The 27,902-nt window shown below is 33.1% G+C and overlaps 1 protein-coding gene across 6 annotated transcripts in view; it reads right to left on the bottom strand.

Moving 5' to 3' along the window:
- Positions 1-27,902, bottom strand: part of LOC135124235 (myb-related protein B-like) — a 32,528-nt gene that overhangs the window by 1,982 nt on the left and 2,644 nt on the right. For 4 of the 6 annotated variants that reach the window (XM_064049160.1, XM_064049156.1, XM_064049158.1 and 1 more), the window contains exons 2-7: positions 10,028-10,157; positions 9,383-9,532; positions 794-1,622; positions 579-745; positions 336-530; positions 2-286 (exon numbers count right to left, since the gene is read on the bottom strand). In XM_064049160.1, coding sequence (XP_063905230.1) covers positions 2-286; positions 336-530; positions 579-745; positions 794-1,622; positions 9,383-9,532; positions 10,028-10,157 — 1,756 coding nt within the window. The remainder of the gene's footprint in view (position 1; positions 287-335; positions 531-578; positions 746-793; positions 1,623-9,382; positions 9,533-10,027; positions 10,158-27,902) is intronic. The other 2 variants (XM_064049157.1, XM_064049159.1) reach the window with 1 other exon arrangement.

Genomic DNA, 27,902 nt, shown 5'->3' on the forward strand with positions numbered 1-27,902 from the left:
CCGTTATCATCAAACTCGTGTCCGTCTCGTAATTAGCGCTGATATCCTGATCCTTCTTCATGATCTCGGTGATGTCCTCCAGCCGCGTGGGCGTGTCAGGCAGCTGCGGAATAGGGCCGGACTTCTTCTCGAGGTCGGCGAGAGCTTTCTTGAAGGGCGTCGGCGTCCGCGGCGTGTCCATGAACGAGCGCTTGTTGGGAGTGACCGTGGGATCGGGCACCGACGTGGGCAACTCCGATTTGACGGAAAGCCCGTTGGGCGTGCTCAACGGACTGTAGTCGCGATCCTGCAACCAATCCTGTAACGACCGCACCTCCACTCGGCGTCATACTTACAGGCTTGACGCTTCTGTCCTTCAACGGTGTGGTGTTCTGCGCTTGGTACCTCTTCACGGGCGTGGAAGACAGCGGCACGTCGAAGAATCCCGGACTGTTGAAGAACTGCGAAGGGCTGAAGGGCAGCTGCTTTATCGGCGAGTTTCCGTTTTGTTTGCTGTTGCAGCCCAGCATGACGGCGAAGTCGTCGACATTCTGTAAAAGACTGAGTGAGTAAAAGGGCGGAGCTTGCACTAGACCCACCTTCGAGTCTTCGCCGTAGTCCGACAGGATGTACTCGCCGTCGCTGTCGCGCCTCCGCCTCGCCTTGGAGCCCCGCCTCAAAATGGGCGGAGTCGAAGCCCGCGTCATGTTTATCGTGTTCGTTACAGGTACTAGAGTGTTTTGGTTGAGGTTCGATGGTGCCAGACCTACAACTGACGTGCAGTGACGTTTTCGGCGACGTTTCGTTCACTTACGCGTCTTGATGAAGTGGCGGTCCTCGGAGGCGTTCTTCAGGGGGCTGATTGCGCGCGTGTTGTATAGTTTCATGTTGAAGTCGTCTGTCATTGGTGTTAGTTTCACGGGACTAGGTTGCCTACTGTACGTATTTACATCTAAGTAGTTGAAAGACGGCAGCTCCGTCTTTAAGGAGGAGGAGTTCGGCGGGGAGGAGCCGTAGTTGACCACGGTGTGGCTGGGGGTGGGGGTTAGAGAGCCGGGACTGGGCGTGGCGGCGAGCGAGAACCCGCCCGTGCTCGACTGGTTGCTCCCGTGGTCGAACGTCTCCAACGTCCAGTCCTGCAAGCAACCGTCAATGACGCAACCTCCCGCGGCTCGCTTCGCTCGACTTACGTCGCTGATTATCAGATTATCGGCAGCGCTCCGGCTGTCGCAGTTGTCGATAGCCACAACCTGATTGTTCTGGTTCTGGTATTGATAACTGAGAGCCTCCACTTGCCGACTCTGGTTTTTCCGCGTCCTCCCCCTCCGCGTCTCCCCCTCGCCCCTGTTCTCGTTCTCGTACCGCCGCCGCATGGTCGAGTTCCAGTGGTTCTTGATGGCGTTGTCGGTCCTCCCAGGCAGCAGCTTGGCGATTTTCGCCCACTGGTTGCCGAGGACCTGGTGCGCCTGGTAGATGATCGTGTCCTCGTTCTCCGTCCAGGCGCTCTTCTTGATCTTCGGGTTGAGGTGGTTGTGCCAGCGCTCGCGGCACTGCTTGCCGATGCGGCCCTTGAGATGGCGCGCTATAAGCGTCCATTTCTTCGCGCCGTACTTGTTCACGAGTTCGATGACCTTCTCGTCCTCCTGGAAACGGAAAACACGCTTAGAAACGGGACAGTGTCACTTGACCGCACACAAGGCGCCGCTTATGGACCAACGCTATTGCTGCTGCGGCGTCCCACAGGGCGCCACTTTTGGATCATTTTTGTCGCGGATGGTACGATTGCGCCTTCAAGGTGGCAGCTTTTTTTTCCCACGTACTGTCATAGTTCACGAAACACATATGGCGGCGGATTCGGGGGCAATTGCGCGTTCTGACCATATGGCGGCAACGCATCGATTGTTCTGACGGATTATTTGAAAGGTGACCAGAGCTGATTGTTTGCGCCTCGTCATTAGCAAAGGTCCGAGAAACTGCAGGTAATTTTTGTTTGTCGGAGTGTTTCTGGTAAAGGGGTGGGATTAACTTTGGGTTAGTTAGTGGACCGATTTAGTGTCCACGGCTTATGAACCCACAGCTGTTGGAACTGTTTTGTGACCGTATGTCTTATCTGAGATGTATATACAATTGACATGAAATGAATATGTGCATGCAATTCTTTTATATGATGCTTAGGGGAGAATACAATCAGGGTTGTAATTAATGAGGAGTGAGAAAGGGATGGAGTGTGTTGGACAAGGATGGGAGAAGGGTGGAAAATCGATAGGGTGACATGCTGAGACCTGCAACATTCTATGAAGTTGTACCAGGTGTCTCAATGCTCTTACACGCAATACCTCGATTACGAGTGGAGATGTTAAGATTTTTGATATCATAATACAGAGAGGGTGACTTTTCCATTGTTCATTGAAATTTTATAATGACGTCATCACTTTTTTCCGAATTTAAACAATACATAAATTTCGATACTTACAGACAACAATCTTGTGTTGCTAAAATTGCAGCAGAATCACGTTTATCCTGTGCAAACACAAACAAACAAACAAAATGACGTCATCAAACTTTTGCTTGGGATGAATGAACAACTTTTGTTGGCGTTTTATCACCGACACGATAATCTTAAAGTACACCTAAAATTTCACAGCGATAAACTAATTAAAATTGCCAACAATTGGCAGACAACAAAGAGAGGAAAGCCGGGGACCGGTCGCTAAAACGATCTTAGTTTAACTCCTCAGGAAGTAAAAATGGTCATCGGAAATGTTAAAAACTAACTAGTAATAACCGTTTGTCAAACTTTGACAGTTAAGTACACCGAAGCAAAAAAATACGAACACACCATGCAACTTCCGACAAAACAACAAACAAACTATTATTACAAACAGCAGACCATTTAATTATCCGTGTAAACATTTACATAAATAATAATCGGTGATCCCGCTAAAAAAATCCTGCCACGCCACTGGCAGCACGTTCAATTTAATCGCAGTCGCACCTGATTGGTGTTGCCTAGACAACGGTGCACCAACAATACTACCGACCAATCAAAAACCGGTATCTTCAAACGACAGTTGCAAAAATTCAACGATCTCCAAAACCGACTTGGCCCGGAAAACTGCCCCAAAAATTCACAAACAGGTAGGAAAACCCCCCAAAAACGCCCCAAACCCCCTACTTTCACCCTCTCTTCCAGGCTGGCACGCTTTCCTCGATCCGGACTTCGAATTTCCACCGACCGTTAAACGGATGTTAAACCGTTTCTTCTTCTCATTAGCTCTGTTTACCTAATCAGTAATCACCATTCGAGCGCTAGACGGACGTTATTCCCCACAGAGTCCTCCATGAAGTATGCAAATACCGGATTACGTAAGTACCACATAACCTGGGGGGCAGACCAGATCTCCCCCTCGCGTGGGAAGCGCACAGAACGTGAATTTAACCCATCTCGGACCATCATCATCGTGGTCGACATGGCCCTGAAAGACCGCCTCGGATTACAACAAAGCGAGGAGTGCCAAAACAAACCTGTCGGGTTATGGGTTTGTGTTTTTGTAGTGACTTAATTACACACGCAATAAAAAAGATTGTTACGTGAAGGGGCGCGGGGTGAGGTAACCTTGGTGGAGTTCAAGGGCCGCGGTGGCTTACTCCCACGAGGGCCCCGTGTGTAGTAAACGTCCGATGAAAGAGATGAGGGAGAAAAAAAAGAACTAGTTTGGCACAGTTCGGCCGGTGACCGTTATGGGCAAATTTGAAGTTTTTTGTTGGTTTTACTGGCACGGAATTTGGACGGTGGCCTTGGCAGGTATGCGCGATGCTCGGAATGGATTAAAAGCGAAAGCGGGGCTTCCGTCCAAGTCGCGGGTCTAATTTAAAAAAGTCGCGAGCGGTGTGAATGCTGCGGAAGAAAGTGTTTTTGGGTAGATAGCCCCCTTGGTTTCCGCGGTTGCTCGACGTGACGTTTGTAGGTGATTTGGTGTTGCCATGGGGTCGCAAAGACAGGTGGCGGAAAGGCGAACATGTCACTTTTCTACTTCCGGTTTTTCTTCGGGGAGCTAATTTATTTAGACACTATAATTACTATTGTTGCGATATAGTGTCATTTCCTTTGTTAGAAGTCGTTTTTCGCAGAACTTTTAATGTTTCTATAATATACGTTATTGTTTAAAATACCGGATAGTTATAATGATTGATTGAAGCAAATTTTTGGGTTGGTAATTCTGAATTATTGGCAGCCGTTCACAGGTGTCAAGTTTGACATGAGCGCGCCTAAAAAACGATGACAAGATGGCAGCTACGTAATTGGTGTCAAAATTCCAATTTAACAATAAAATTTCGGAACACATAAACTTAAAATGTTAATTTCTTTTACTAAAAATATTATATGTTTAAAATTTAAAATATTATTATTAGTAACAGCCGAAATTATACGAAAAAAAAATTAGTCGAAGGTTATTTCGACAGAACTTCCCTCGCCCAACAAATAACGCTTCTTTGAAAAATTGTAAAAATTGTTTGATTTTAAGGAACACTTCCGCAGCTTTTTTGACTCGAATTTTTCAATTCTTTGATTTTTTTTTGTTTCTTCAGTTTTTCGGTTTGTAAGTTTTTCAAGTTTTTCGATTTTCCAGTTTTGAATTTTGAATTTTTCCATTTTTCAATACATATTTCGATTTTATAAGTTTTTGTTTATGAATTTAGATTTTTCATCTTTTTGTTTCAATTTTTAGATTTTGCAATTTTTTCACTTGAAATTTCTCGATTTTTCAATTTTTCATTACTCAATATTTCGATTTTTCAATTTTTCATTTCTTCAAATTTTCAATTTGCAATTTTTCATTTCGGTTTTTTATTTTCTTTATTCTTAAAATTTTTCCGTGTTTCGATTTTATAATTTTTTCAATTTCAATCCTTACAATTTTCCAATTTTTTGTTTCTTCAATTTTACGACATCCACTCTTCGAGTTTTCATAATAAAATATTTCAAGATTTTCGATTTTCCAACTTCTCCATGTTTCAAATTTTAGATTTTGCAATTTTTCTATTTGCAATTTTAGATTTTTCAGTGTCTAGATTTTTTAATGTCTAGTTTCTCAAATTTTTTAATTGCAATTTTATAGTTTTCATTTTAAATACATATGTAATTATAATTACATACAACTTTAAAATTTTGTCACTTTTTCAATTTTACGATTTCTCGATATTCAATTATTAAATTTTTCAATTTTTGTATCTTACAGTTTTTCAACTTCACAATTTTGACGATTCTATAACTTTTCGAATTTTAATTTTTAGTTTTCAATGTTTCGATTTTTCGTTTTTTCAGTTCTTCAATTTGGAATTTGTCGATTTTCCACTTTTTTGATTTTACAATTTTTCGATTTTTCAACTTTTCGACTCAAAAAATGGGAAAACCGTAAGATTGTACGAGTAAAACTGAAAATTCAAAAAGGAAAAATCCAAGATTATTTCGACAGAACTTCCCTCGCCGTTGAAGCGTATCCTAACAAATTCCACTTTGAAAAATTGTAAAATTTGTTTGATTTTAAGTAACGCTTCCGCAGCTTTTTTGACCCGAACCTTTCAATTCTTTAATTTTAATTTTTTTTCAGTTTTTCGGTTTAGAATTTTTTCGAGTTTTTAGTCTTAAATTTTTCAATTTTTCGATTTTCCAATTTTGAATTTTCAATTTTTCAATCCATATTTCGATTTTATAAGCTTTTATTTATCAATTTTAATTTTTTTAGTTTTTCGTTTCTTGAATTTTTAATCTTTTTGTTTCAATTTTTAGATTTTACCATTTTTCTATTTGCAATTTCACGATTTTTCGATTTTTCATTGCTTCAATTTTTCGTTTCGGTTTTTTATTTTTTTAATTTCTCGATTTTTCAATGTTCTGATTTCACAATTTTCCTGCTTTTCAATGTGAAATTTTTCAGTTTTTGGATTTTCAATTTTAGATTTTTTAATGTCTCGTTTCTCAAATTTTTGATTTGCAATTTTTCTAGTTTTCATTTTAAATACATATGTAATAGTAATTTTTGAATGTTACATTTTTGGGTTTTCGAATTTTTTGATTTATTATTAATTTTTTTCGAATTTTAAGTTCCTAGATTTTAATTTTTCAATGCTTCGAATTTTCGTTTCTTCAGTTCTTCGGTCTGCAATTTGTCCATTTTTCGTTTTTTTTTATTTTGCAATTTTTAGTTTTTTCAGTGTTTCGAATAAAAAATTTGGAAAACTGCGGAATTGTAAAAGTGAAAATCTAAAAATTGGAAATCAAGAACATGAAAAATTGAAGATATAAAAAATTCAATGCAATGGAATTTATGCAAAATCAAAAAATCGAAATATTCAAAATTAAAGAATTTGGAAAATAGTATAATTCGACCTAATGAAAAATGTTTAAATTGAAGGAAACACAGAAAAAAAAAAAGAAAAAAACGAAAAATTGTGATATAAAATCGAGAAAATTTTTCAATTTTTCGACTTTTGAATTTTCAATTTTTCATCTTTGTTTCTTCAGTTATCGATTTTGCAATTTTTCGATTTTAAATTCCTCCAATTTTCAATTTTTAATTTTTCAATTCTTCAAATTTTCGATTTGCAAATTTCCGTTTCGGTTTTTTATTTTCTTTATAACTACAATTTTTTGTTTTTTCAATGTTCCGATTTTATATATTTTTTTGTTTTTTCAATTTCCAATCTTGTCAATTTTTCATTTTTTTTATTTCAACTTTTGTGTTTCATTTTTACGATTTTCATTTCAGGATTTTACAATTTTTCATAGCTTCAATTTTTCCGTTTTTCAACGATCTGATTTTATAATTTCTCTATTTTTCAATGTGAAATTTTTCAGTTTCTGGATTTTTCAATTATTCAATTTTCAATTTTTGATTGCAATTTTTCTAGTTTTTATTTTAAATGTGTAATAACAATTATAACATTTTTTTTACTTTTTCAATTATACGATTTTAGAATTGTTTCATTTTTTAATTGTTGGAATTTAAAACTTTTTCATTTTCATATTCGATTTAACAATTTTTGGGTTTTTCGATTTTTCAGTTTTTCGAATAAAAAACTTGGAAAACTGCGGAATTGTAATACTGAAAAATCAAAAAGGAAAAAACGAAAAATCATAAAATGAAAAATTTGAAAATCTAAAAATTGGAAATTAAGACATGAAAAATTGAAGATATAAAAAATTCAATGCAATGGAATTCATGCAAAATCGAAATATGTATTTAAAATTAAAGAATTTGGAAAATAGTATAATTCGATCTAATGATTCAAAAAATAAAAAAAAAAAAACGAGGAATTGAAAAATTAATTATTGAAATTTTGAATAAACGAAAAATGTTTAAATTGAAGGAAACACTGAAAAAAAAGGAAATAAACGAAAAATTGTGATATAAAATCGAGAAAATTTTTCAATTTTTCGACTTTTGAATTTTCAATTTTTCATATTTTTGTTTCTTCAGTTTTTCGATTTTGTAATTTTTCGATTTAAAATTTCTCGAATTTTCAATCTTTAATATAATTACAATTTTTTGTTTTTCCAATGTTCCGATTTTTTTTTTGTTTTTTCAATTTCCAGTCTTCAATTTTTCATTTTTTTTATTTCAACTTATGTTTCATTTTTACAATTTTCATTTCACGATTTTTCAATTTTTCATAGCTTCAATTTTTCCGTTTTTCAACGATTTGATCTTATAATTTCCCTATTTTTCAATGTGAAATTTTTCAGTTTCTGGATTTTTCAATTATTCAATTTTCAATTTTTGATTTGCAATTTTTCTAGTTTTTATTTTAAATGTGTAATAATAATTATAACAATTTTTTTTTACTTTTTCAATTATATGATTTTAGAATTGTTTCGAATCAAAAAATGGAAAAATTGCAAAATTGTAAAACTGAAAAATCAAAAAGGAAAAAACGAAAAATCATAAAATGAATACTTTGAAAATCTAAAAATTGGAAATAAATAACTTGAAAAATTGAAGACATAAAAAATTCAATGCAATGCAATTTATGCAAAATCGAAAAAACGAAATAAATATTGTAAAATGGGAATATTGAAAATTAATGAATTTGGAAAATAAGATAACTCGTGCTCAAAAAAATATATCGAGGGATTGAAAAATCAGAGTTTGCAAATTTGAATAAATAAAAAATTATAAAACCAAAAAACACATTGAAAAAATAAAAGAAATTAAAAAACGAAAAATTGTGATATGAAAAAATTCGTCGAAGGTAAATAAATGCAATTTTTCGAAAAATTAAAAGATTTTATATTGCTAATTTTATTTTTTTATAATAATTGATAACCCTTATAAGTTAAAATATAGACATGTATCCAATGTTAAAGTAAATTTCAAGGAGTGTGCTACGCATTTGTTCCAAGTGAGCTTTTCCACCCCAAAATTTTGTGATGAGGTCATCAATTTTTTGGGAACCGATAAACCAATAAATTTTGATGAACGATTTACCACAATTGCGCTAATTTTAAAACGTTTGCATTTTATCCAAAAATTGATGGTGGGGATCATTAACCCAATTTTGGTTAACGTTTTACCATCTACATGATATTCCTAATATACATACAAAATTTGACAATAATCGGTTCAGTAGTTTCGGAAATTATGTGTCTAATAAAAATTGGTACAGACGCCAAACAGACAGACCTACGGAAACGGAATTTTTGTCAAAACGTCAAAATCAATTTTTTTCTGGAAATTGACGTTGTCCACTTTAAATCAAGTTGCTTCTGTTGTTGCTTCTAAACCCTCTCTCTTGATTACACTTGGACCAAATCAGAAAAAATCTTTGACAACGTCTTTCTAATACTGACTTAGACTTAGAAAACTTCTGATTTCAATGCCAATATGATAAGAGTTATTTCCAAAAATATATTCTACACCTTGACCAAGTCAAAATACCAAACCACCACGACGAGACAAAACCTTCATTACCAACGACTGCGAAACCGCGCGCGCTTCCCTCCCCCCGCGCTAATTTCGTCATGTTGACACGATTTCCCCTTCGCCTTGGTGTCCGTCTTTCGCCCCTTTTTCTCGTGCGCGCCCAAGCATATCGAGATAGCCAAGACAAAAGCCGAAGAAACCCTTCTGTAGAATTTCTCGCTATACCGGTTCCCACCACGAACGGAAGAGGGGCAATGCCCTTTGTGTGTGTGTGTTACCTCTATGCATTCATTGCACAAGAAGACGCCATAATAAGAAGAAAAGCAATTTTCTCTCAATAGCCGACGGAGATGCGCTCATCAAAAGACAAAAAGGAAGTAACACGTCGTCATTATGGAATTTTTTTCCTGGCGACGATCGACGAATCTCGATGAGAGGCGTCGTCCTTGGACGGTTTTATTAAACCGGGTCACGCTTACCTCTTTAGTCCAGGGTCCTTTGACCAGCTCGGGATTGACGACTTTGGTCCATCGCTGCTGGCACTGGACATCCGAGCGGTCGGGGAAGAGCTCCGCGATAAGGTCCCACTTTTCGTTGTACTCTTCCACGTACTGCTTCAACAGAGCGTCCTGGAAGAAGAACTGTGTGTAGGATCGCAGATGTGAATGGGTGGACGTCCATTCATATGGATATACATAGGTGCATTGTGGCTTGGTTGAAATTGATTCTAGAATTCCTTTTGGTTGGCAAATTGATTACTGGAAGTTATTGCTTTATCAATAGACGCGTCTGGCAAATAAGAATGACGTCAAGGCACGAAGTCTATAAATACCAGAACATTATGCGGAAACCATTAAAGCTTTTGAACTATTACAATGTTCGATATTCTTTAATAGACGAAAAAGATCTTGGAACGAATATTCGTTCATGCGCTTGGTTTATTCCACGCAAAAACCCGGCATGAACACGGAAATGAGAAAACCCGAACAGGTCTTTCCATCACAACAAGATCTGTCAACTGCGATCCTCGCTAAATAATAGCAAAAACGACTTAATGAATCGTTAATGAATTCGAAGCAGGTGTTCGACGCACCGTCAGGTACATAAAACTATTCCTTCCTTACCTCCTCCTTGCTCCACCGTCCCTTGTTTATCGGTTTCTTGGTTTTGGTCTGCTGCGGTTCTTCAGTCAAAGCCGACGAGTCCGAGTCCTCGTTTCCCGAAAGATCGATTTCCGAGTCTTCCTTTTTGTATCTGGAACAAAGGATAATTGGTTATTTGGGAACGCTAAAGCGGCTCGTTTCCCACATTTCGCGCAAATTCGAGGGTCGCCGGCCAGGTGCAGCGACGCCCGAGCAAAGAAAACGCGACTTCGCGACATTTCCCATACGCAATTCCACCCCTCACGATGACCAAAACCACCCCGATTCTCACCCCATCGTGCTCCCCTTCCAAATTTTCCTATGGGAATGGCCTATTTTCTATTCACGGCGAGGATCCAATAATCTTCTATCTTTACCTGATGGCAGGTCCCGATTAAAACGGGGTCGCAGAGGTAAACTGGCCGCCCTTCCGGAAATGCGTGACAATGACAGGAAGCGTTCCCTTAAGTGCATACGCCAAGCATATCGCCGGACGCCCGAATTTCCTCCAGTCCCAATCAAAATCGGGAGTTATTATTTATTGCGAAGCAGTTGGAGAACGAGAGAAACTGGATACGAAGCCATATGTTGGCGAGTGATCGGAACCAGACGCGCAGAAGAGGCATTTTTAGCGTCTAGTGGAAAAGCGGCCCACACTCGCCGAGATTTGTTTACAACGAGGTCGCTGCGGAGGAATGCACGACACCCACCAGACTGGCGGGAAAAATGGGTCCCGGGTTGGGGCACCCGGGGCCGAAGTTTGAGGCGCGGAGAAAGTCGGGCGGGCTTGTTGCTTCTCAAGGTCGCCGGATGATGGAGGATTTTCGGCCGGGAGAAGAGGGCAAAGGTCGCGTTCGCCGCTCCGCGGGTTTGGACCGCAGCTCGTCAGGTAGCTTCTCACGAAAAGGGTGAACATCGCAGGATTAAGATTAGTGGTCCTGGAAGGGTTCGGGTACATTGTGCCCGGAACCCTTTATTATTCGGATGATGCTCCGAGGAATTAGCCGCAGCTAGCTCCAATTAGAACAATTAGAGCTCACGGAACGCTGGACTGGGTTTATCGAGTTGACTGCGGCGATCAGCGGTTCCAGAAGTGTGGGGCACGAGGATTTAAAAAAAAAAGAGAAAAGTATTTACGTCGTTCTGAATCTAGATTTAAATATTATATCGGACAAAAATTATATCTTAACAAGTTTGTTGGATATCTGGGAGCATAAAATGACGATTTCATCTCGCGGAATGAAAAAAAAATTGTTGGAGTTATATTTAAATTGAACTTTCCTCGCCCTTGAAGTAAAGCCAAATAAATCCCGCTTCTTTGAAAAAGTTATAAAATTTGATTTTGCGATTTTTGTTTTTTACCTCTACAAAGAAAAAACCTGTGGCGCAAATAGTCCAAAAATCGAAAAAATAGAAAAATCTTTCCGAAAATAAAAAAAAGAAAAATCGAAAAATGAAGAATGGAATTGAAAATCTGGCAAATAGAAAGGTCCAAAAATTGAAAAATTGAATCAAGAAATCGAAAAGGAAACAAATTGAAAATTGGAATATCCAGAAACCGAAAAATAAAAAAAAATCGATAATCGAGTTTTCGAAAAATCCAAGGATCGAAATATAAAAAACGAAAAACGACAGTTGAAAAATAGAAAAATCGAGAAACCGAAGTTGAAACAATTCAAAAATAGGAAAATTTGAAAAACTGAGAAATCGAAACAGTGAAAAATTGAAACATCGAGAAATGAAAACCTCAAAATATCGAGAACTCGACAAACCGAAAAATCTAAAATCCGAAAAATGGAGAAATGGAAGATTCAAAAATTGAACTATCAAAAAATCGTAACATTGAAAAACAAAAAAAATGTAAAATTTAAAAATTGAAGAACACAAAAATCGAAAAGTCAAAAAGTTGAAATTGGAAAGTCGAGAAGTTGAAAAATTTAAAAATCTAGAAATCGAAGTAGTCCAAAATCGACACATTGAACAATCAAAACATCGAAACTCGATAAATCGAAAAATTGATCAATCGTTAAAACGAAAATTTGAAAAATTGAAGGAAAATTAAAGAATCAAAAAACTAAAAAAAATCCCAACCGAGTTATCGAAAAATTGAAAAATCGAGAAATCTAAAACCCGAAAAATCGAGAAATGGAAGATTCGAAAAATTGAACAATGTATTAAAAAATTTAAAAATCGTAACATTGAAAAACAAAAATAAATTTAAAATTTAAAAATTGAAGAATACAAAAATCAAAAACCAACAAAAACACGAAAAATTGAAGTATTGAAAATCTGACAATCGAAAAATTGAAAACTTGAAAAATAGAGAAATTTCAAAAGTCGAAAAAACAAAAAATCGATTAATTGAAAAATTAAAGAATCGAATGATTTTAAAATTGTAACTGAAATATGCATCTGAAAATACAGAAATCTAAGAATAAAAAAAATCGAGAAACCGTTGAAAGAATATCGAAAAACGGAAAAATCCAGAAATGGAAAAATTCCCAAAATTGAAGTGAGAATTGAAATGAGAAATCAAAAAGTTAAAAAATCGAGAAATGGAAAAATTTTAAACTTTGAAAAACCGAGAAGTTGCGAAATGGAAATTTCGAAAAATGTAACTATTAAAAAATTTAAAAATTGTAAAAATGAAAAATCAAAAAATCTAAAATTTAAAAATCGAAAATTTGAACAATTCTAAAATGTTGAAAAATTGGGAATTTGAAAATTATAAAACAGAAAAATCGAAAAGCCAAAAAGTCAGAAAAAATTAAACATCGTGAAATCGAAACATTGAAAGATCGAGAAATCAGCAAATCGAAGAGTCGAAAAATTAAAAAATCTAGAAATCGAAATAGTCCAAAATCGGCACATTGGAGAATCGTAACATCGAAACTCGATAAATCGAAAAATTGATAAAACTGAAAAATAAAAAAACGAGAAATCCGAAAAACTGAAAAATCCCAAAACTCGAATATCGAAAAACTGATCAATTGGTTAAGAAAATTTGGAAAATCAAAGAAAAATTAAAGAATCGAAAAACTGAAAAATTCCAACCGAGTTATCGAAAAATTAAAATATCGAGAATTCGAAAAGTCGAAAAATTAAAAAATCAAAAACCAAAAAAAAAATTGAAGAATTGAAAATCTAACAATCGAAAAATCGGAACCTTCAAAGATCGAAAAGTAGGAACATTAAAATATGGTAAGATTAAAATATCGCAAAATCTAAAGTCGAAAAATTGAAAAGTCAAAAAATTTATTTGGAAAATCGAAACATTTAGAAATAGAAAAATTGAAGAATCGAATAACTGAAAAATTATAAAATTGGAATATGCATCTGAAAAAGGAGAAATGGAGAAAATGAAAAAAAAATTGAGAAACCGAAGTTAAAAAAAATCCAAAATCGAAAATAGGAAAATTTGAAAAATCGAAAAAACGAACAGCGAAAAATGGAAAAATTCAGAAATGGGAAAATTCCCAAAATTGAAGTGATCAAACTTGAAAAATCGAGAAATGGAATGATTTTAAGCAGAAAAACCAAGACGTCGAGAATTGGAAAATTGGAAAAATTTAATTATTAAAAATTAAAAAATCGAAAAACTGAAAAATTAAAAAAATCTCAATAACTAAAATGTTGAAAAATTGGGAATAAAACATTTAAAAATTGAAAAGCCCAAAAGTCAAAAAAATGAAACATCGAGAAATCCAAAAAATTAAAAAATCGTAAAATTTAAAACATCGAAAAATTGAAGAACTAAAAAAACTCAACAAAAATGTAGAAAAATTGGACAATTTTTCTTTTGTATTGACATACAAAAAATTGGAAAATAGAAAAATCGGAAATCCAAAAAGTCGAAAAATTGAAACATCGAGAAATCGAAACATCAAAAAATCGCGAAATCGGAAAATCGAGAACTCGAAAAATTGAAAAATTTAGAAATCGGAATAATCCAAAAACGACACATTGAAGAATCGAAATATCGAAACTCGATAAAGCGAAAACTTGATAAAACTGAAAAATCAAAAACAAAAAAAAACAAGAAATCTCGAAAAATTGAAAAATCCCAAAACTCGAATAACGAAAAATTGAACAATCGATAAAACGAAATAAAGAATCGAAAAACTGAAAAATCCCAACCGAATTATCGGAAAACTGAAAAATTGAGAAACTGAAAAGTCGAAAAATTAAAAAATCAAAAACAAAAAAAATAGAAAAACTGAAAGGAAAATCTGACGATCGAAAAATTGAAACCTTGAAAAATCGAGAAATGGGAAAATTCCCAAAGTTGAAGTGTTGAAATGTTTAGAAATCAAAACTTGAAAAATCGAGAAATGGAATAATTTTAAACATAGAACAACCGAGAAGTCGATAAATGAAAAATTAAAAAGTCTCAAAACTAAAATGTAGAAAAATTGGAAATACAAAAATTGAAAAATAGAAAAATCGAGAACTCAAAAAGTCAAAAAATGTAAAATTTAAAAAATCGAAAAATTGAAGAATTAAAAAATCTCAAAACAAAAATGTAGAAAATTGGGAATACAAAATACAAAAAAATTGAAAAATAGAAAAATCGAAAAGCCAAAAAATCGCGAAATTGGAAAATCGAGAACTCGAAAAATTTAAAGATCTAGAAATCGAAATTGTCCAAAGTCGACACATTGAAGAAGCGAAACATCAAAACTCGATAGATCGAAAAATTGATAAAACTGAAAAATTAAAAACAAAAAAAACGAGAAATCATGAAAAATTGAAAAATCCCAAAACTCGAATATCGAAAAACTGAAAAATCCCAACCGAATTATCGGAAAACAGAAATTGAGAAATCAAAAAGTTAAAAATCAAAAACACGAAACCTTGAAAAACCAAAAAAGGGTTGAAAAATTGAGAAATTGAAAAGTCAATAAATTTAAAAATCGAAACATTTAGAAATGGAACTATGAATCTGAAAACAGAGAAATCGGAAATAAAAAAAACGAGAAACCAAAGTTAAAAAATTCGAATATCGAAAAATCGAAAACGGAAAAATTTTAAAAATCTAAAAATTGAGAAATCGAAACAACGAAAAATTGAAACATCGAAAAATAGAAACATCAAAATATCGAGAAATCGACAAACCGAAAAATCTAAAATTAAAATATCGAAACATTGAAAAATCCAGAAATGGAAAAATTCCCAAATTTGAAGTGTACTGAAAACTGAGAAATCAAAAATTTGAAAAATCGAAAACTGGAAAATTTTTAACCATTGAAAAACTGAAAATTCAAAAAATATAAAATTTAAAAAATCGAACAATTGAAGAATAAAAAAACTAAAATGTAGAAAAATTTAAACATCAAAAGACCGAGAAATAGGAAAGTCGAGAAGTCAAAAAATTGAAAAATCTAGAAATCAAATAGTCCAAAATTAACACATTGAAGAATCGAAACATGGAAATCCGATAAATCGAAAAATCTATAAAACTGAAAAAGCAAAAAAAAAAACAAGAAAGCTCGAAAAACTAAAAAATCGAACAAAAATTAAAGAATCGGAAAACTGAAAAATCCCCACCGAGTTATCGAAAAACTGAAAAATCCAGAAAACGAAAAGTCGAAAAATTAAAAACCAAAAAAATCGAAAAATCGAAACCGTGAAAAATCAAGAAATGGGAAAATTAAAATATCGAAAAATCAAAAAAGTCTAAAAGACGAAAAATCGAAAAGTCAAAAAATCGGAAAATGGATAAATTGTAAAACTGAAATTTTTCTCAAAAAATCTTGAGGTCTAGAATAGAAATTCAAAACGGATTCATCATGTTACTTTTTCACATTAAGAAATGCTTATTCGACAAAATTGTGATTGAAAGATGACATCAATCCTTGGAGGGATTAACGATTGCTGTCCTTACGATAACCTTAAAAAGTTTGCAAGATTTCAAATTCAGATCATTCGCTTGTGCAGTTTCAAAGTTAAATTGAAAATGTTGTAGATTTTTTTTTCCAAAAATCTGGATGTAGATGGTGAAAATTTAATACGGATTCATACACCACAAATGCAGGAGTAACATACACACATTTTGAGGACAATCGGTCTGGTAGTTTCTGAGAATATCTGTCAATAAAAATCCGGACAAACGACAGACGGAAACGGAAGACCTACTACTTTTGCGTACTATCGGGGTCATGAAACCTAAAGAAAACAGAAAAGGAACCAGTCGCCCGATTGACTCGATTCGAGAAGTAACAATAGTGCATTCTTTTGATCCAAAATTGATTGTGGGAACCAACGAGTTACAGTTTTAAGGGTGTTTCTCTTGAAAAAGATAAACGTTTTGGAATCACTGGCGCGACTAAACAATTTCATTTAGTTTCGTAACTACAACGCGCTCTTAAATTGTGTTGAGTTTTTTTATCTCGAGGACGCTAATCCCCATTTTATTGTTCCTCGTGTTTCTCTACATGTGGTACTTATCTGTTTAAATAAGATAATAAAACCTTTCATTACGTACACAAAGAACCAGGAGGAGTACTGCTGTATATATAAACAACCCGACGAACTTCTTTTTGCCCTCGTCGAACTCCCGGCCTTCACCTTACCTTCCATTAGCACGTCTGGAAAAAATCGGTACCACCTCAGTACCATTTCCACCAACTGACGTGCTCCTCCCGAGTGAAATTAAACCTAGCACGTGTCCTCGACATATGTGCTTTTTCTAGATGAATCGCACCTGTCGTTCAGAGGGGATGTGGGCGAGAAAGGGTCCTTGCCTTCGACTGGACATTGAACTGAACTACAGTTAGACGAGGAGTAATGAACGAAAGAATGGGGGTTGTGCACTTGATTGTCAATATGTCGTTTAATTGTTGTACGGCAGCTCCTCTTTTGCAATTAAAGCGATTTACCCCTTCGCAAGTACCCCGTTGTGCTGGCAATATGCCGCGTTTTGACACGGGGGTGTGCACAGCTGCCGGTCGTGTGTGTGTATGCGCCTACAATGGCGATGCGTGGGGCTAGACCGCATCTGCGCTGGTGTTGATGTACGCCAATAAAACCAAAATTGTGAGGTAGGCACGTGACGATTTTTTAAGTCGCGGCGATGTATGGCGGTGAATTATGGAGTTGTAATGCCGCGAGGGTCAGTGACGGCATCGCTGTTGATATATGGGTTTTCAAGCATTACTGTAACATCCGAGGCCCGAGGTGGTGCACGTAAGTGACGCGAGATGGGTAATGGGCAATCGGTTACGCCCAGAGGTCAACAGTGTAACATTCTACCAACTTTTATCTACATATTTGTAATAATAATAATAATATAAATTCTGCTGGGTACATGGGTACAAATAACATCATGTATGTGTTAGAATTGAAACAAATAAGACAATATGCAGGAGTTCTAGTTACGTCTGACGCGAATTCGCTTCCACAACGGTGGAACTAAAAAATTGCTCGAAAGAACTTCTTTGCCTCTCGTCCCTGTGCAGTCCAATAAATCACGCTTCTTTGAGAAATTGTAACAAAATTTGCAATTTTTTGTTTCCTAATAACCTTTATAAAGTAAAAACTGGTGGTGTAAATGACATTCCCGCAGCTTTTTTGACTTGAGTTTCTCGAGTTTTCAATTTTTAATTTTTCGATTTACAATTTTTTGTTTTGGGTTTTTATTTTATTTTTTCAATTATTCAATTTTGTAATATTTTGATTTTCTAATTTTTTGCTTTTTCAGTGTTCCGATTTTGTAATTTTTTGCATTTTAATTTTTTTCAACTTTTCGTTACTTAAATTTTGCGACTTTTCAATTTATCTTTGTTTCTTCAATTTTTCGATTCTTTAATTTCTCATTTCTTCGAATTTCCTACTTGCAATTCTTGGTTTCGGTTTTTCTCTTCTTTATTTTTACAATTTTTCGATGTTTCAATGTTCCAATTCATAATTTTTTTTTTCAATTTCAATTTATTCAATTTTTCGGTTTTTCAATGTTCCGATTTTCCTATTTTGATTTTTTCAATGAGAAATTATTCAATTCTTGGATTTTCAATTTGTAATGTTCCAATTTACAATTTTTTGTTTCGGTGTTTTATTTAATTTTTTTAATTATTCGATTTTGCCGTATGTATTTCGATTTTATAATTTTTTGTTACTTCAATTTTTCATTTTTTTTTATGTTTCTTCAATTTTCGGTTTTGCTTTTTTTTTTCTCGAGTGTTCAATTTTTAGTTTTACAATTTTTTCGATTCTTTAATTTTTCCTTTTTCAAATTTTCAATTTTTCAATGATCCGATTTTATAATTTTTTGTTTTTTAAAATTTTTCAATTTTTCGTTACTTAAATTTTGGGATTTTTCAATTTCCTTTTGTTCCTTCAATTTTTCGATCCTCTAATTTAATTTTTCATTTCTTCAAATTTTCTATTTGCATTTTTTGATTTCTGTTTTTCTTTCCTTTATTTTTACAATTTTTCGATCTTTCAATGTTCCCATTTTATAATTTTTTGTTTTTCCAAATTCAATTTCTTCAATTTTTCGATTTGCAATCCTTCGATTTTTTCTATTTTAACTTTTTCAATTTTTTGGCTTTTCAATGTTCCGATTTCCCAATTTACAATTTTTTGTTTCGGTGTTTTATTTTATTTTTTGAATTATTCGATTTTGCAATATGTATTTCGATTTTATAATTTTTTATTAATTCAACTTTTCATTTTTTTTGTTCTTCAATTTTCGGTTTTGCATTTTTTTTTCTCGAGTGTTCAATTTTTAGTTTTACAATTTGTGGGATTCTTTAATTTTTCCTCTTTCAAATTTTCAATTTTTCAATGTTCCGATTTTATAATTTTTTGTTTTTTAAAATTTTTCAATTTTCGTTACTTAAATATTGCGATTTTTCAATTTCCCTTTGTTCCTTCAATTTTTCGATCCTCTAATTTAATTTTTCATTTCTTCAAATTTTCTATTTGCATTTTTTGATTTCTGTTTTTCTTTCCTTTATTTTTACAATTTTTCGATCTTTCAATGTTCCCATTTTATAATTTTTTGTTTTTCCAAATTCAATTTCTTCAATTTTTCGATTTGCAATCCTTCGATTTTTTCTATTTTAACTTTTTCAATTTTTTGGCTTTTCAATGTTCCGATTTCCCAATTTACAATTTTTTGTTTCGGTGTTTTATTTTATTTTTTGAATTATTCAATTTTGCAATATGTATTTCGATTTTATAATTTTTTAGTAATTCAACTTTTCATTTTTTTTGTTCTTCAATTTTCGGATTTTGCAATTTTTTTTTCTCGAGTGTTCAATTTTTAGTTTTACAATTTTTCGATTCTTTAATTTTTCCTTTTTCAAATTTTCAATTTTTCAATGTTCGGATTTTATAACTTTTTGTTTTTTAAAATTTTTCAATTTTTCGTTACTTAAATTTTGCGATTTTTCAATTTCCCTTTGTTTCTTCAATTTTTCGATTCTCTAATTTAATTTTTCATTTCTTCAAATTTTTTATTTGCATTTTTTGATTTCGGTTTGTCTTTCCTTTATTTTTACAATTTTTCGATGTTCCAATGTTCTCTTTTATAATTTTTTGTTTTTTCAAATTCAATTTCTTCAATTTTTCGATTTGCAATCCTTCAATTCCGTTTTTCTATTTTGAATTTTTAAATTTTTTGGCTTTTTAACGTTCCGATTTTCTAATTTTCCTTTTTTTCAATGTGAAATTTTTCAATTTGACAATTTTTTGTTTCGGTGTTTTATTTTATTTTTTCTATTATTCCATTCTGCAATATTTCGATTTTATAATTTTTTGCTTTTTCAATTTCTCATTATTTTTGTTGCTTCAATTTTTGGATTTTGCAATTTTTTTTTCCTCGAGTGTTCAATTATTACTTTTACAATTTTTCGATTCTTTCATTTTTCCTTCTTCAAATTTTCAATTTTTCAATGTTCCGATTTTATAATTTTTTATTTTTTAAAATTTTGTGATTTCCGATTTTCTTTAATTTTTCGATTCTCTAATTTTTTATTTCTTTAAACTTTCCATTTGCAATTCTTGGATTCGGTTTTTAATAATAAATAAGTAAATTAAATTAAAACAATTTCAATTTTTGGAATTTTCAATTTGTAGTTTTTCGATTTGCAATTTTTTGCTTTTTCAATTTTAATTTTCTCGATCTTTCATTTCTTCAATTTTTTGATTTGCGAATTTTCAATTTTTCTTTCTTCAAGTTTTCGATTTTTCAAAGTTCCGATTTTATAATTTTTTGCTTTTTCAATTTTTCTGTTCCTTTAATTTTTCAGTTTTCACTTTTTTTGTTTCTTCGATTTTCCGATTTTATCATTTTTTACTTTTTCAATTTTTGTTTACTTCAATTTTTCAATTCTTCAAATTTTTTATTTTCAGTTCTTGGCTTCAGTTTTTTTTTCTTTATTTTTACAATTTTTTGATATTTCGATGTTCCGATTTCATAATGTTTTGATCAGTTTCAATTTTTTTTTTGTTTAATACGAAATTTTTCAATTTTTGGAATTTTCAATTTTTCATTTTTTTTTGTTTCTTCAATTTTCCGATTTTGGAATTTTCAATTTGTAATTTTCCAATTTACAATTTTTTGTTTCGGTGTTTTATTTTATTTTTTGAATTATTCGATTTTGCAATATGTATTTCGATTTTATAATTTTTTGTTAATTCAAATTTTCATTTTTTTTTGTTCTTCAATTTTCGGATTTTGCAATTTTTTTCTCGAGTGTTCAATTTTTAGTTTTCCAATTGTTTGATTCTTTCATTTTTCATTCTTCAAATTTTCGATTTTCCATGGTTCCGATTTTATAATTTTTTGCCTTTTCAAATTTTTCGTTATTTAAATTTTGCGATTCTTCAATTTTTCGATTCTCTAATTTTTCATTTCTTCAATTTTTCGATTTTTTAATGCTCCGATTTTCTAATTTGTTTTTTCAATTTGTGAAATTTTCAATTTGTAATTTTTCAATGTCTAGATTTTTTTATTTTACGTTTCTTCAATTTTGATTTACAATCTTTCTAGTTTTTAAAAATTTTTCACTTTTTCAATTTTAGAATTTTTCCATTTTTCAATTATGTACTGTTATTCGAACCTTTTCATTAAAACAATTTTTCAATTTTCCGATTTTTCAATGTTACAGTTTTCCGACTTTACAATTATTGGTTTTTCCAATTTTTCTATTCGATTCGTCTTTTCTTCTTTGATTTGCAATTTTTCGATGTTCCACTTTGCGAATAAAAAAAATGCTCTAAAAATGAACCCTAAAAAAATAAAGGAAATGAAAAAACGAGAAAAAGAAAAATCACGACCTTGAAAAATTGAGCAAACGAAAAATTAAATAAAATAAAGAAAAAAAACAACGAAAAAATTGTGAAATCGAAGAAAAAGGAAAAACGAAAAATTATGATATCAAAAAATTAGTCGAAGGAAAATAAATCCAGATTTTTCGAAAAATTATATGGTTAATTATAAGTAAAATAAAAATACAAAATTTTGTGATTTTGTGATGACGTCATCAACATTTTTACAAGTACACGTATATCAATTTGGGTATATGCAGTGTAATACTAATAATAAGTATATAATAAGAGTAAAAATTTTCGGAAAAATGGAGTGAGTCGTTCTCAATTTAATCAATACAATAAACTGCCTAACTCATTATTTTTTTAATCACCCTATATAGATAATTCTAAAAACTATGAGTGCAATAATAAAACCACAAGTATAGTGAACCAAGAGCTATAAGGTTATATGGCCATCATAAAATCATCCCATTGTGTCGAAGTTAAGTTGTTTACAATAGAAAAGGTTTTAGGGTCGTAAATAACGTGTTCACTGCAGCTCGACCGGCTCTTGTGGTTTCGTTCAGGGGCGGCTTTCACTAAATATGAAAATCCACCACTCCACTATTTCTTTACTACCTGCAGCCGCTGAGGGTTCCGAAATAACCACTCGCTTTGAAAGCCGGCCCTGTTAAATATGAGCAAGAAATGTTTAGAAGATGATTTATTGCCAACCGGTAAGCTTAGTGCGAACCACACAAAAGGGGTATTTATTTGCGGTCAACTACTTTTATGATGGCCATATAACCTTATAACTCTTGGTTCACTATATAATCATATTTTGCGAAAACCTTGCAAGAATTTTGATTTTTTTCCAAAATTCCCGACAGACGGGCGGACGGAAACGGGGGACGTACCAACAGCACAGTCAGCATTTTATCAATCCACTTTTGTCGTGAGAACGCCAATTGTGTGTTTTTTGTTTGAAAAGTTCCTCGACATTGCAGAACACCTGTATATTGTGTTGTTTATTAATAGCCACCTGACACACGCTGATAAATTGGCCATAAATTTTAATGAAAATTCTTCATGGATTATACTGATATATGTGCATTACAACGACACAATTATGTAAACTCGAGAAAATTATATCGACTTTGTAATAAACTCTATTAATGACCGCGCCGGCTATTTGCATAGAAGCTCGAATTCGAACCGAGCCGCAGCAAACCTGGAACCAACGATCTCGAAGGAATTTCGCTTCGGGAAAAAACCTGAGGCCCCACAACTTCCCCGACCCGCCGAAAAAACGGCAGATGCAAATGGTGCTGTACGCGATCCGGCGGATAATGGGCGGCGGTCCGAAAAAACTTGATCACAGTTATTTCTGATCCTATTCCTCATCCCAAAGCTATTCCCAGCCGAAAACCAGCTTTGCGAGATTAATAGCTCCAAGATAGCACTCATAAATTCCGCTCGCAAGTACCATCAACTTTTTTCGCCAACGCACCATCACCCATCAATGAAACCCGCGAGTTTAACGCTCTCGGCTCTTACATAAAACATAGTAAGGGTGGGCGGCGTGAATATGGCATCTAATTTGTACGCACTGGGAAAAAAATGTCGTCTAGAACAAAAAACCCTCCAAAAGGTGTGCCCCAACCACGCGTTTCGTCTATTCCATTCATGCGAAAAACGCCGCCCACGGGGACAGCGCTAATTCCGAGCTGTGTCAAGGCTGGGAAAAAGAAGTCTAGACATTAGCGCAGAGGAACGAAGACCCAGAAGAACTGGAGGAAGATCTAGAAGAACTAAGACAGAATGCAGAAGGATCGTCAATCAAGCTGTAGCAGTGAACATTCTTTCCCTAGAATCCCGCCACTGGTACCAGCTGATGGTCAGCGGAATCCCCGTCTTTTGAGCAAAATCGCGATGTCTGGAAGCCGGAACAATTGCAGCGAAGGCCCGTTGTTCGTTCGCAGCTGTCTTGGCGGCACGCGTCGTCTACCTTCCGCACATAAAACTGAAGGAACTCATTCAGGGGTGTTACCCTCAGGAAGTCTTCTTGGGGTCGATCGACAGATGCGTCATCTGATTCCGAGAAATTGGTGGCAAGGAATGGTACCGGGCGGGAAACGCGCGACTTATCGTTATCGAGAGGACTGACCTCTCGGGTCGCCGGAATGAGGTTGGTCTGCGGATTTTTTCCGAGTATTGTGTTCGCAATTAAATGGTCTTGTCTATGGTAGCAAGTACAAGTCGGATATCGATCGACCCGGGGAGACCATCTGCCAGAGGGGATTCAAAGGACACCTGCCGGGCCCGCATGGCCCCTCACATGTGCATAAATTACTCGAGTACTATCAACGCTGTGATAACTCAAAGTTGGTAATGGAAATGGGCGAAGAAGTAAGGGATGGGTTGTCTTGGGGACCTTTGCCATATGCCGGCAGGATGATCGAGAAAAAATTAATCAAATGGACGAGGCATGGTAATAATGGGGATAAAAAGACTGAAAATTTTACCTTTGTGCTTTAGGACCACATATTGTGTGTAAATTATGTAGTAAAAATATAATACATAAGCTACTACAACACTTATATAATCTTAACTTAAAAAATATAAATTGCAAGCCCCTTCAGGCTCAGTGAAAGGAACAAAGGTTCCATGAATCAAATGTTCATGAACACATTTTAGGCGGACGACGCCCGAATTTTAAGTTGTTATTTTGACGGGGCTAACTTAGGTTTTGGAAGTTGCTTCATGTCGAATTGACAGTTAGTAAATTTTGACGTTTTGAACTCTGTTGGATTTGGACTAATTTAAATCAAAATGAGTCACTGAAGATTAAATTGTGTTAACGATATATTTAATCTTTTACAATGGTGAACTCTGTATTACTGATAAGTAAAAGTTTTTCGATAAAAATGGAATCATTGAAAAATTGAAACATCGGAATTTTAATACATACATCGAGAAATGAAAACATTTTAAAAATCGAAAATGCGAAAGATCGAGCAATCAAAACATACAAAAATCTAAAATTAAAAAAAAAAAACATTAAAACACCGAAAAATGGAAAAATTCCCAAAATTGATGTTCAAAAGATTGAAAAACCGACATGTCGACAAATCGAAAATTCGAAAAATTCGAAAATTCAAAATCGTGAAAAGTAAAATTTAAAAATCCAAAAACTGAAATGTCCAAAAATTGAAAAATCGAAACATCCATAAACTGGAATCGAAAAGTGAAAAGGCGAGAAATTGAAAAAACATCGAGAAGTCGAAACATGATAATATCAAGAAATTGAAAAATCCAAATGGCCCAAGATCAAAATATTAAATTAGTTTTAAATAGAAAAATTTTAGGATTTAAAAAAAAACAATAATTCGAAAAATCGGTAAATTATGCATCGAAAATTCGAAACAGAAATTTCGATAAATCGTAAAAGTCGAAAAACCGAAAAATCTAAATGGCCGAAGGTCAAAAAATTAAGTTATTTTTAAATGGAAAAATTTTAGAATTAAAAAAAAATCGATAAATCGAAAATTCGAAGCATTAAAAGATTGAAAATCCAAAAAATCAAAAACCTGGAAAAATCGATTGATAGAAAATTTGCAAACGGCAAAAATTGAAAAATCGAAAAATTGAACAAAAAACTGAAAAATCCAAAAACTCAAATATCGAAAGTGAGAAATCGACAGCTGAAAAATCGAGAAGTCGAAACACCGAAAGATTGAAACTTTAAAAAATCGAAAAATTGAAAAATCAAAAACCTGAAAAATCGAAAAATTGGAGAATTGAAAAATTGGAAAGTCGAAAACTCGATTAAACGGGAAATCGAAAATTTAGAAACGCCAAAAATTGAAAAATCGAAACATCCAAAAACTGGAATCGAAAAGTGAAAAGTCAAAAGGCGAGAAATTGGAAAATTGAAAAAACCTCGAGAAATCGAAACATGATGATATCGAGAAATCAAAAAATCGAAAAATTCAAATCGCCCAAGATCAAAAAATTAAATTATTTTTGAATCGAAGAATTTTAGAATTAAAAAAATCGATAAATCGAAAAATGGGGAAATTGAACAATCGAAAATTCGAAACAGAAATTTGGATAAATCGTAAGTCGAAACACCAAAAGATTGAAAATTTTAAAAATCAAAAATCTGGAAAATCGAAAAATAGGAAACTCGAAAAATCGATTAATCGAGAAATTGAAGTCAGAAACGCCAAAAATTGAAGAATCGAAACATCAAAAAACTGGAATCGAAAAGTGAAAACTCAAAAGGCCGAGAAATTGAAAAAACATCGAGAAATCGAAAAGTCGAAAAACCGAAAAATCCAAATGGCCCAAAATCAAAAATTTAATTATTTTTAAACAGAAAAATTTTAGAATTAAAAAAAATCGATAAATCGAAAAATCGGGAAATTGAATAATCGAAAGTTTTTGGGTTTTTTAGTTTCTCTATTTTTAATATAGTGAACCAAAAGCTATAAGGTTATATGGCCATCATAAAAGTAGTTGACCGCAAATAAATACCCCCTTTGTGTGGTTCGCACTAAGCTTACCGGTTGGCAATAAATCATCTTCTAAACATTTCTTGCTCATATTTAACAGGGCCGGCTTTCAAAGCGAGTGGTTATTTCGGAACCCTCAGCGGCTGCAGGTAGTAAAGAAATAGTGGAGTGGTGGATTTTCATGTTTAGTGAAAGCCGCCCCTGAACGAAACCAGAAGAGCCGGTCGAGCTGCAGTGGACACGTTATTTACGACCCTAAAACCTTTTCTATTGTAAACAACTTAACTTCGACACAATGGGATGATTTTATGATGGCCATATAACCTTATAACTCTTGGTTCACTATATTTCGATTTACAAATTTTCCATTTGTGAATTTTTGTTTTTTCAATTTTTCGAGTTGACACTTTTCCATTAATTTGAGTTTTTCTAGTTTTTACTCTTAAATTTTTCAATTTTACAATTTTTGAATTTTTGAATTTTGCACTTCCCCAATTTTTCAATTTGTAGATCCAACTGGCCCAAGATCAAAAAATTAAAATTATTTTTAAATAGAAAAATTTTAAAATTACAAAAAAAATCGATAAATCGAAAAATCGGGAAATTGAATAATCGAGAATTCGCAACCTCGTAAGTCGAAGCACCTAGAGAAAAATTGGAAAATTGAAAAACTGAAAAATTGGAAAGTCGAAAAATCGAAACATTCAAAAACTGGAATCCAAAATTGAAAAATCAAAAACCTGGAAAGTCGAAAAATTGGAGAATTGAAAAACTGAAAAATTAGAAAGTCGAAAAATCGATTCATGGAGAAATCTAAAATTTAGAAACGCTATAAATTTGAAAAATCCAGACATCCAAAAACTGGAATCGAAAAGTGGAAAGTCAAAAACGCGAGAAATTGAAAAATTGAAAAAAATCGAGAAATCGAAAAGTCGAAAAACTAAAAAATCCAAAATGACCCAAGATCAAAAAATGTAATTACTTTTAAGCAGAAAAATTTTAGAATTAAAAAAAAATCGATAAATCGAAAAATTGAACAATCGAAAACCCTAGAAAATCGAAAAATTAGAGAATTGAAAAACTGAAAAATTGGAAAGTCCAAAAATCGATTCATCCAGAACTCGAAAATTCAGAAACCCCAAAAATTGAAAGATCGAAACATCCAAAAACTGGAATCGAAAAGTGAAAAGTCAAAAAGCGAGAAAAATCGGAAAATTGAATAATCGAAAATTGGAAACGGAAATTTCGATAAATTTTAAAAATCAAAGCATCAAAAGATTGCAAATTTAAAAAATCGGAAAACTGAAAAACTGAAAAATTGGAAAGTAGAAAAATCGATTAATCGAGAAATCGAAAACACCAAAAATTGAATTTGAAAAATCCAAACATCCAAAAATGAAAAGTCAAAAACAACGGGAAATTGAAAAATTGAAAAAACATCGAAAAATCGAAACATGATAAGATTGAAAAGTCGAAAAACCGAAAAATCCAAAATGGTCCAAGATCAAAAAATTAAATTATTTTTAAACAGAAAAATTTTAGAACTAAAAAACAAATCGATAAATCGAAAAATCGGGAACTTGAACAATCGAAAATTCGAAACAGAAATTCGAAGCACCAAAAAATAAAAAATTTAAAAAATCGAAAAATCAAAAACCTGGAAAATCGAAAAATTAGAAAGTCGAAAAATCGATTAATCGAAAATTTAGAAGCGCCAAAAATTGAAAAATCGAAACACCCAAAAACTGGAATCGAAAAGTGAAAAGTCAAAAAGGAAAGAAATTGAAAAATTGAAAAAACATCGAGAAGTAGAAACATAAGATTGAAAAGTCGAAAAACTGAAAAATCCAAAATGGACCAAGATCAAAAAATTAAATTATTTAATTATTTTTAAACGGAAAAATTTTAGAATTAAAAAACAAATCGATAAATCGGGAACTTGAACAATCGAAAATTCGAAACAGAAATTCGAAGCTCCAAAAAATTGAAAATTTAAAAAATCGAAAAACTGAAAAATTGGAAAGTCGAAAAATCGATTAACCGAGAAACCGGAAATTGTAAAAACATCGAAAAATTGAAAAACT

This window comes from Zophobas morio, unplaced genomic scaffold (assembly GCF_036711695.1).
Source record: "Zophobas morio isolate AGI-343-1 ecotype UQ-CSIRO unplaced genomic scaffold, CSIRO_AGI_Zmor_V1 ptg000007l, whole genome shotgun sequence".
Lineage (NCBI taxonomy): Eukaryota > Metazoa > Arthropoda > Insecta > Coleoptera > Tenebrionidae > Zophobas > Zophobas morio.